This window comes from Centrocercus urophasianus, unplaced genomic scaffold (assembly GCF_019232065.1).
Source record: "Centrocercus urophasianus isolate 14NV4802_14NV808 unplaced genomic scaffold, USGS_Curo_1.0 seq_389, whole genome shotgun sequence".
In the NCBI taxonomy this organism is placed as follows: domain Eukaryota; kingdom Metazoa; phylum Chordata; class Aves; order Galliformes; family Phasianidae; genus Centrocercus; species Centrocercus urophasianus.
This window is the reverse complement of record NW_024884965.1, coordinates 3,120-11,764: the sequence shown is the minus strand read 5'-3', so window position 1 is coordinate 11,764 and position 8,645 is coordinate 3,120. Positions and strand designations below refer to the sequence as shown.

The 8,645-nt window shown below is 67.1% G+C and overlaps 2 protein-coding genes and 1 non-coding gene across 8 annotated transcripts; 1 reads left to right on the top strand and 2 right to left on the bottom strand.

Moving 5' to 3' along the window:
• Positions 1–784: 784 nt before the first annotated feature.
• Positions 785–1,073, bottom strand: LOC122167776. The gene has a single exon (XR_006171094.1).
• A 308-nt stretch (positions 1,074–1,381) lies between these two features.
• On the bottom strand, positions 1,382–2,323 carry TMEM167B (transmembrane protein 167B). Its single transcript, XM_042832580.1, has 3 exons — positions 2,247–2,323; positions 2,031–2,162; positions 1,382–1,550 (listed from the first exon to the last, which is right to left on the bottom strand). Exons 1-3 carry the CDS (start codon positions 2,305–2,307, stop codon positions 1,468–1,470), a joined length of 276 nt encoding a protein of 91 aa, XP_042688514.1. The 5' UTR covers positions 2,308–2,323; the 3' UTR covers positions 1,382–1,467.
• A 1,050-nt stretch (positions 2,324–3,373) lies between these two features.
• INAVA (innate immunity activator) lies at positions 3,374–8,152 on the top strand. Of its 6 annotated transcripts, none has more exons than XM_042832579.1 (9): positions 3,585–3,655; positions 4,120–4,183; positions 4,621–4,733; positions 4,817–4,936; positions 5,142–5,355; positions 5,965–6,018; positions 6,086–6,476; positions 6,860–7,436; positions 7,970–8,152. In XM_042832579.1, the coding sequence occupies exons 2-9, from the start codon at positions 4,129–4,131 to the stop codon at positions 8,060–8,062; spliced, it is 1,617 nt and encodes a 538-aa protein (XP_042688513.1). In that variant the 5' UTR covers positions 3,585–3,655; positions 4,120–4,128; the 3' UTR covers positions 8,063–8,152. The 6 variants fall into 6 exon arrangements, with proteins under 6 accessions (XP_042688509.1, XP_042688507.1, XP_042688510.1 ...); XM_042832578.1 differs by having other exon boundaries at positions 3,616–3,655; positions 4,072–4,183; XM_042832575.1 differs by lacking the exon at positions 4,621–4,733 and having other exon boundaries at positions 3,374–3,655.
• Positions 8,153–8,645: the final 493 nt, after the last annotated feature.

The window sequence follows — 8,645 nt, the reverse complement described above, 5'->3', positions numbered from 1 at the left end:
CATCGCCCTCGGGGGCGGCACCGGGCGTCACCCCTTTGAAACGGTTTCGGCACCGGAACCGGCGCCGGGCAGCGCTCACCGGGACCATCGCCGTGACCCCGGCACCGGGCATCACCCCGGGAGCTGCACCCCTCCCCCTCCCCCCGCCGTGCCTCCCCGCCGCCCCCTCCCCCCTCGGCCCCGCCCCGCGGCGGTTCCTCGGCAACGCCGGCAGCACCGGACCCGCTATGGCAGGCGGCGGCGCGACCCCGCCAGCTCCCCCCCGGCCCTGGAGCCGTCTCCACGCCACGGCCGCGCGGTGCAGCCGCGACCACCAGTGAGTGTCCGATGCGTTCCTCCCCCGCCCCGCTCCCGTTGCGGTGGCTCAGCCTCTACCTCCGTGCAGGGCCCCCCCACAGCCGGAACGGCCCCCGGAGCCGTGGCCGCGGAGCTGGGCGAGCCCCAGGAAGGAATCGGTGCATCGGATCCAGGGACGGATCGGTACGGCACCGGGACACCGGGCGAGGGGCACGGCTGCGTGTCACGGGTGGGGGGGGGGGAGGAGTCGGCGGCCCAAGCTCGGGGGCAGCGGGACACGGCAGTGGGGGAGGGGCAGGGGGGGCTGGCTGCGGCCGCACCGCGCTGAGCCGCTGCCCCCTCCCCCCGCAGAGTGCCCGCACAGCGCTGCCACCAACGGCGGTTACTCCCGGAAGGAGAACGGCGGCTTCTTCTGCCCGTAGGACCCCGCAATAAAGCGCGGAGCGGAGCCGGCCTGAGTGCGCGGCCGCGTGGTTGGGGGCGGCGGGCGGATCAGAATCGCCTGCGCTCAGGGGCCGGCCGGGGCCAGGCCTCGCCTATCTGATCGACTCATCCCGCCCGCCCGCCGCACAGCGCCAGCGGCTTCGCGGCTCCGTTCTTCTCATCTCGGCCGGGGCCGATCGAATAAGATCAATGTGTAGGGAGAGGGCGGCACGCGCTCACACCACGCTCACACCACGCACACAAACGCACGCACTCAACTCCCTTCCACCCGCGCACACACACAGCGCTGCAACCACTCTCCGCTCGTTCCGTCCCGTCGCGCCCTTTTATAGCCTCCCCCGCGCGGGGCACGCTGGGAACCACCGCCCGGCCACGCCCCTCCGCACAGCGCCTCCTGCCGGAGGGAGGACCGCGGCGCAGCCCCCCCCCTTTTCCCCCCAGCCCCGGTTGCGAGAGCGGAGATGGCGATGGATAGAGCGCGTTTATTGGCACGCCGAGCCCCGCCGCTCGGCCACCGGGGCACCGAAACGCGGCCCCGCACACGAGGAAGGGTCCTTGGCTGCTGGCCCAGCTCCCAGGACCCCATGGCCACGGGGAGGGGGCCGGTGGGCACTGGGATCTTCCCATCCTTGACAAGTAACGGTGTATGGTGACACCTGGTGCTGCCCCACAGCGGGCACTGGGACGAGGCGGACTCAGAGTGGCTGCCACGGGGTCCTGGCGGGGTCACTTCACCACGAGGACGTAGAAGGCCATCAGCACACAGGAGATGGCCACAGGAACATGCAGCCGTGTGCCAATGACGGCAGCTGCAGAGCGGTAGCAGGGAGTTGTGCTGGGCAGCACCCAGCGGCTGTCCCAGCACTGTCCTGTCCCCATCCCGTGCCACCACCCCACCTCTGCACCCCTATCCCAGACCCCCTTGTCCCTCCATCCCGGTCCCACCATTTCTATCTCGTGCCCCAAGTCATGCCCACCACGTCCCCATTCCACATCCCAACCTACAGCACACCCCAATGCCACCACCTCCACCCCATGCCCGAGCCCAGCTCGTGCCCCCAACACCACCACCCCCATTCCATCCCACCCCCACGTCCCCACCCCGGTCCCAGTGTCCCCACCTCCCACCCAAGTCCCGCGTTCCTTATCCCAGACCTCAACACCCCACTTCCATCACGTCACCCACAGCCCAGCCCCACGCTCCCATCCCGGCCCCACATCCTTTACGTCAGAACCCAACACCTCCGCTCCCATCCCGTACCGCAGCCCCCCCCGCAATCCCCCCTCACCTTTGTAGCCGACGCCCCACAGGCCGCGCTTCTCAGACAGCAGCCAGGCCCTCAGGCGCGGCACCTTCCTCAGGTAGGCGCAGGTGCACACCAACAGAAGCCCGAACACCAGCAGCCCGTCCAGCGAATACACTGCGGGCGGCACAGCTGCGTCCCGCGGGGCAACGACCCCTCACCCCTCCCGGGACCCCCCCCCGGTCCCCGCCCCCCACTCACCGTTGGGCATGGCGGCACCGGGGGCACTCAGCGCGGCCCCGGCCCCGCGCACACTGCGCATGCGCACGGGCACTTCCGCCAACGCGACACCGGAAGTTGCGGGGCGGGCAGCCGAGCGCCGATGGAGGCGGGGAGGAGGGTGGGTTGGGCTGCAAGGAGCAGGCGGCCTCAATCGAGCGCCTATCGAACGTGTTTTCCCCACCCCGCTGCTGGTCTCGCTGAGGGGTGGGGGGAGTTCGGGGTGGTCGTGGGCATAAGGAGCCCGGGGGGTGCTGGAGGCACTCAAAGGGTGCCGTGGGAGGGGCAACATCTGGGGCCTTGTCTCAGGTTGTCCCTTCCATCGTGATAACCCCATGTGATGCCATTCCAAGGAGAGCTCAGGTCCTCCTGGTGACCCTGTCTGTTTGTGGCCCCGAAGCCAAGTGACCCCACGCCCTTTAGCCCCCTCCCCATTGACCCTGCTCTCACTCCAGAGGGTGATGCGAGCAATTCCCTCACCCTGGACATGGCCCCTTCACCCAGCCCAAGATAGTGCCAAACCCAGTGGGGGGCCTGGAGACACCAGAATACACACGAAGAGCTGCTCTTCATCCACAGCAGGAGGTGGAGACAGGAACTGTACACAGAGATGAGGGGTTTCCCAGCCAGGTGGCGAGGTTGGTGTAGCCCAGGCACTGTGCTGAGCAGTGAGAGCAGGATGGGCAGCAGCAGAGGTCAACCCTCCATCCCTCCATCCCTCCATCCCTCCATCCCTCCATCCCTCCATCCCTCCATCCATCCATCCCTCCATCCCTCCATCCATCCATAGCTCAGCACAACACGGAGCTGCCTTCTTTGCTCCTCACCCTTTCTCTTTCCTTTTCCCTTTCATCCTCCCTTCTCATCCTCATGTTTGTCCCTGGAGGAGGATGAGGGTCAGTGCTTCCTCCAACGACATGGAAGTCTGGGAGGGAGCAGGACTGGGAGAGAGAATGGAGCACAGGACAGGGACTGGCAGGACAGGCCCCCATGTTGGGAGGGCACAGCGGTGGCTGTGCTTTGGGGATGAGATGGATTCCCATTGGATGCAATCCCCAGCCTGGGGCCACGGGCACGACAGGGGCAGTGCCAAGGGCCTGGGGCCATGCTGTGCTGTGCCATACATTTTTGCGCCATCATGCAGTGTCACACTGTGCCACACCACACCACGCCATGCCATTTTGCACCGTGCCGTGCCAAACTGTGCCAAACTGTGCCACGCTCCTCCCCGCCACGCTGTGCCGAGTTGTGCCGCGCCGTGCAGGCCCTGCGGGGGCTGTGTTGCTCACCTGCTCCTCCCCTGCTCTCAAGTCAAAACACGTCCCTGCATCCCGGGCGCAGCAGAGCGGCAGCGAGCACCGTGCTGACGGCCCCGCCGTGCTGGCACCCAGGTAAGGCAGCACTTGGCCGCACTGAAACCCATGCCCATGGGGGTCCCAGCCCTTCTGCCGCCCCCTTACCGGTGCTGGCAGCCCCTTTTCTGCCTCAGTGTCCCTATGTGCTCACCTTCCTGCTAGAGAAATTGAGGCATAGCGTGAGCGGGGGGCGAAGGCAATGCAACGCCATGGCTGACCCCATCCCACCCATTGGGCCCCAAGGGATGGGAACGCCGGGCGGGGGGATACGGTCACATTTCCCACCCCCACCCCAGGAAAACGCCTGCGGCCCAGACAGGAAAGAAATAAAAACTGGGAGAGGCACCCAGCGAAACCGGCCCCGCACCCCCACCACCTTTGCCCCTGGGACGGGGCTCAGCCCGGCAGCCCAGGCTGGCAGGCACGTGTTTGCACACCTTTGTTTATCGTAGGACCTACGAGAAGGCAAAGCAAACACGGCCTCACCTTGCTCCCTGCAGGTACCCAGCATGGAGGGCAGGGAGGAGGCGGGCGACTCCGGCAGTGCGATCATGCTGCATTTGGGTGAGCGCTGGGGGACAAAAAGGGGTTTTGCATCCCGGGGTGTGATGGGTGCCCTCTCCTGGGGTGCTTTTAGGGGCACGGCAGGAGGGACAAACTGGGGTGCTGCCGTTGGAGGGGGAGAATTTGCTGTTGGGCAATGTGGGGGTTCCCCATTTGGAGAGCGGGGGGACCCTGTCTGATGTGACTCAGTGGTGTTTCACTGCGGGTTGGGCTGAGTCAATGTGAAATGGTCCCCCCTGAACCCCCCCCAGTGCTGGGAAATCACTGCTGCGTGCAGTGTGAGAGGGGTGAGCAGTGAGCACAGCTCCCGTGGGTCCAGCAGCGCCCGTCCCAGTGCAGAGCTCTGGAAAACTGGGAGCTCAGGGGGTGTGGGAGGCAGGGAGGGGGATCCGGCCACAGCTCAGCCCCTCCATCTGTCCGTCCGTCCGTCCATCCAGGCCCCGGCAGCCCCACGGCCCCGCTGAAGGAGTTGGCGCAGCGGGTGCGCAGGCAGCAGCAGGCGCTGGAGCTGTGTGTGCAGGAGCTGCGGCGGCTCTGCCTGCGTGAGGCGGTGAGAATGGAGACGGGGGGACCCTGCCAACCCCCCCTCCCCCATCTCCTGTCACCGCTCAGTGTCCCCACATCCATCCCCAGGAGCTGACGGGGACGCTGCCCCAAGAGTTCCCCCTGAAGGCCGGTGAGAAGCCCCCCAAGGTGCGGCGCAGGATCGGGGCCGCCTTCAAGCTGGATGAGAGCCTGGTGCTGCGCGGGGCGGTGAGCGGGGGGGGCAGAGGCTGCACCCATGGGGCACCCACAAAGGGATGAGCAGTTATGGGGCACCCCTCACCATCCCCACCTCCACGGAGGTGCACTGCAAAGGGCGCAGGGGGTGCAGCAATGCAAAGTGCCCAGCAGTGCGCGGTGTCCTCGGGGTGGGGGACATTTGGAGGTGCCAAGTGTCCCCTTCCCCCACCCCTAGGACCCACTGGGCGCCCTGGAACGGGACCTGGCGCTGCAGATGCAGATTGCCAGAGCTGCACATCGCCTGTGCCGGGAGGAGAACATCAGCAAACAGCTGCGCCGCAGGAGGAAGACGGCAGCATTGAAGGAGGAGCAGAAGCTGAAGGCGCTGGAGGACACCCTGCTGGCCGAGCGCCGGGCCCTGTCTGCTGGTGGCACCGGGGGGGCTCAGGGTGAGAACGGGGGGCTTCCTTCTGGGGGGGAAGGGATGTGCGTAGCTGCGGGTCCCCAGTGCTGTGCCACCTGCCCCCCAAATTGCTCCTCCGCGTGGGTGCACCCCGGTCTCCCACCCCAGGGAGCGCACCCCAAACACGGGTGCAGCTGGTGAGAGCACCCCAAAGCTTCATCCCTGGTGGATGCACCCCAGCGCACTCTCTGCCCACGGGGAGCGTACCCCGATGTGCCTCCCCTGCGAACCCCAAAACTCCATCAGTGGTGGATGCACCACCCCCACGGCTGCGCCCCAGCTCTCCTCCTTCTGCGGCTGTACCCTCGTGGATGCACCCCAGCACTGCACCGCTCCACTGTGCGCGCCCCAATGCTCTCTCCCCTGCGTTCGCACCCCAGCGTGGGCTGCACCCCGCTCCCACGGCAGAGCCTGGGCAGGGCTGCGGGGCTGGGAGCTGCCCGGAGCGCTCCTGTGAGCCGGACCAGCCGGTCCCGCCGCCGTCCCTGAGCGTGTCGGGACAGGCGGACGGGGGAGGGGAGCGGGGACGCGTTGGGTGGCGGCCGTGGGAGCGCGGTGCCCCGTGGCACACCGCTGTGCGCCGCTGTCCCCGCAGAGCTCAGCGCGTCGGATGAGAGCTCGCTGTCGGACGCTGCGTTGCTGGAGGAGGGTAAGGGCTGTGGGTACGGGGGACGCATCCCGCCCCTCCCCACCGCAACGCTCCGTCTGTCCTGCAGAGGAGGAGCAGCCGATGGGAGCCGGCACCCCGCAGCGCCTTCCGTCGCCGTGCCCGTGGCCCCGCTTGGCCCCTGAGGAGCAGAGTGAGGATCCGGGGTGCCCCTCTGCACCCCCCGGCCCCTGGAGGGAGACCAGCCTCGATGGACCCTACGGGAAGGCCAAGAGCATCAGTGCTGAGCCTGGGGATGGGGAAACCCGCGCATCCCGGTGCTGCCCCACGTCCCCACCCGCTGTCACCTCTGTCCCCATCAGCCCTGACTGCAGGGCTGGGGACGTGGCCCCGTATCGCTTCATCCCCGTCCGGAGCGTGGTGCTGTGCAGGCAGATGGGATCCAGTGCTCCCAGCACCCCAGAGCCAGCGATCCGACGTGGACAGTGCCAGTCCCTGAGGTACGGCTGTGCCGTGAGTGGGGACGGGCTGCTGGCACCCATGGCGGGGGGGGGGAGATAACCCACAGGGAGGATGGGGATAATTCGTGGGGAGGATGGAGGTGGAAACTTGTAGGGTGGTTGGAGACGACTCACGGAGAGGTTGGAGATGGTAACCCACAGTGATAGAGATAACCCAAGGGGAAGATAGAGATGACCCATGGGGCGAGGAATAAGGCCCATGGAAGGGAGGATGGAGCTTGCTCCATCTAGATGACCCGTGGAGAGGAGGAAGCCCCATGGAGGAGATGGAGCGAACTCCACAAGATAATGGCGACGGCCCTACGAGGAGGATTGCGATACTTCTGGGGGGACAAAGATGAAGGCAAGCCTTTGTCCCGCAGGGTGGACTCACGTTGGGAGCCGGCTGAGGCGCGGGGCCGCAGCACAGCTCCCCGCCGCCGCCCCACGTACTACACAGTGACAGTGCCCACCTCCTGCCCCCCGGCCCCCAGCCCCACACCGCGCTCCGGCTCCGACGACAGCATCTCCGACGTCTCCAGCGTCTCCCACGCCACCTCCCCGGGCAGCAGCAGCCCCGACGTCTCCTTCCCACGTCCCCCAGCCCCACCGCCCTGCACCGAACCCGCTTTTTACCCCCGCGGGGCCCCCCGGCTCCTGCCACCCCCCGGCCCCCCGCTGTTCCTCTATGAGCAGGACCTGGCCCCGCTGCGCTACCAACGCCTGGTGCCCTCGCACAGCCGCATCGTGCGCACCCCCTCGCTTAAGGACTACGTGCCAGGGGGGTCCCGTGGGCTCTCCAAAGCGGCGGTGACGGAGGAGCTCAAATCGTGGCACCAACGTGCCCGGCTGCGGGGAGCCCGGCCTCATTCCCTCGACAGACAGGGGGCCTTCCGGGGACACCGCTGTGGGAACCCCCAGGATGGACCCCCCCTCCGTGGGGCACCGCTGAGGGCTCAGGTAAGGCACGAGGATGGGGAGGGAGGGGTGGGTGGGGGGCGATGGGATGGCTGTCACTTTGTGGGGACCCCCTGAGTGCTGCCCTGCGGGTGCGGGGATGATGTGAGCTGTTAGCCAGCAGTGGCTCTGGTGGGTTCCATGGGGGTCCCCTGAGTGCAAGGTCCTGAGGTGCCCCTGGGACAAGACTGGGGACCTGTAATGGTCCCTGGGGCAGTGTTGGACCTCACAGTGTTGGGATAGAGGTGGGAAGGTCATTGGAGCGGGAGCTGGTTTTAAGGGGATCTCAGGGGGGTCCCAAGGGCAGGGTTAGGGTCCCACTGCCAGCACTGGCACCTTGTAGATGTTTTGGGGCCAGAACGTGGCCGTTTGGGGGAGGGTGGGGGTCAGCAGGGGGTCCCTGTAGCCACCTTTGGGGCCCTGACAGCAGTACCGATGTGGGGCAGGTTGGGACAGCCCCACCACTTCCCAGTGGGGCCGCGTCCCCAGGGCACAGGGTGGGGTCCCAGCACCCACGGGTCCCTTCTCCCACTCAGGCAGCCCCGATCCGCATCCTGCGGCGCTCCCCGCCCGGGGTGCCTGTGCAGGTCTACGTGCCTGAGAACGGCGAGATCATCACACAGGTGTGAAGCTGCTCCCAGCCCCACGGGGCACGGCCTGGCTGGCCCAGGGCAACGGGGAAGTGGGGACACAGCTGTCATGCACCTCTGTGGGCTTGGGATGGGGGACGGGGGCACAGCTGTGGGGTGGGGTGGGCAGGGCTGGCTCCTTACGCTGTCCCATGTCACCAGTGACCCCTGAAGGGTCTGCAGTGCAGATGTGTCATAATGGGGTGATCTTTTTTTGCCCAATAAATGTGGTCGTTTGGGATCTCTGTGTGGTCACTTCTATCCTCGCCATCTCCTCGGGTCGCGTCCCTCTGTCCCCAGCGCCACCAACAGCACCGGGGTGAAGCTGTGCGTGGCTGAGATGATGCTGGGAAGGGGACATGGGGCAGCAATGGGAGCAGGGGAGGGGGAGAGAGTGGGGTGTGGGACCCATTCCATATAGGGGTAGGGTGCAGGGTGTGGGGTGTGAGAGAGCGGGAGTGGGGATGGGATCGGGTGCAGGGATGGGGTACGAGGGTGGGAAGGGATAGGGATAGGGGTAGGGATAGGGGTAGGGGTAGGGATAGGGATAGGGATAGGGATAGGGATAGGGATAGGGATAGGG

Bases quoted from the DNA above. Each gene is read 5' to 3' on its own strand.
- INAVA (XM_042832573.1), top strand. From the start codon at position 3,438: ATGCCATTTTGCACCGTGCCGTGCCAAACTGTGCCAAACTGTGCCACG. The intron at 4,937-5,141 runs GTGAGCGGGGGG...CCCCACCCCTAG, and splicing joins GCCTGGTGCTGCGCGGGGCG to GACCCACTGGGCGCCCTGGA. The intron at 5,356-5,964 runs GTGAGAACGGGG...CTGTCCCCGCAG, and splicing joins TGGCACCGGGGGGGCTCAGG to AGCTCAGCGCGTCGGATGAG.
- TMEM167B (XM_042832580.1), bottom strand. From the start codon at position 2,307: ATGCGCAGTGTGCGCGGGGCCGGGGCCGCGCTGAGTGCCCCCGGTGCC. The intron at 2,163-2,246 runs GTGAGTGGGGGG...TGCCGCCCGCAG, and splicing joins CGGTGCCGCCATGCCCAACG to TGTATTCGCTGGACGGGCTG. The intron at 1,551-2,030 runs GTGAGGGGGGAT...ACCGCTCTGCAG, and splicing joins GTGGGGCGTCGGCTACAAAG to CTGCCGTCATTGGCACACGG.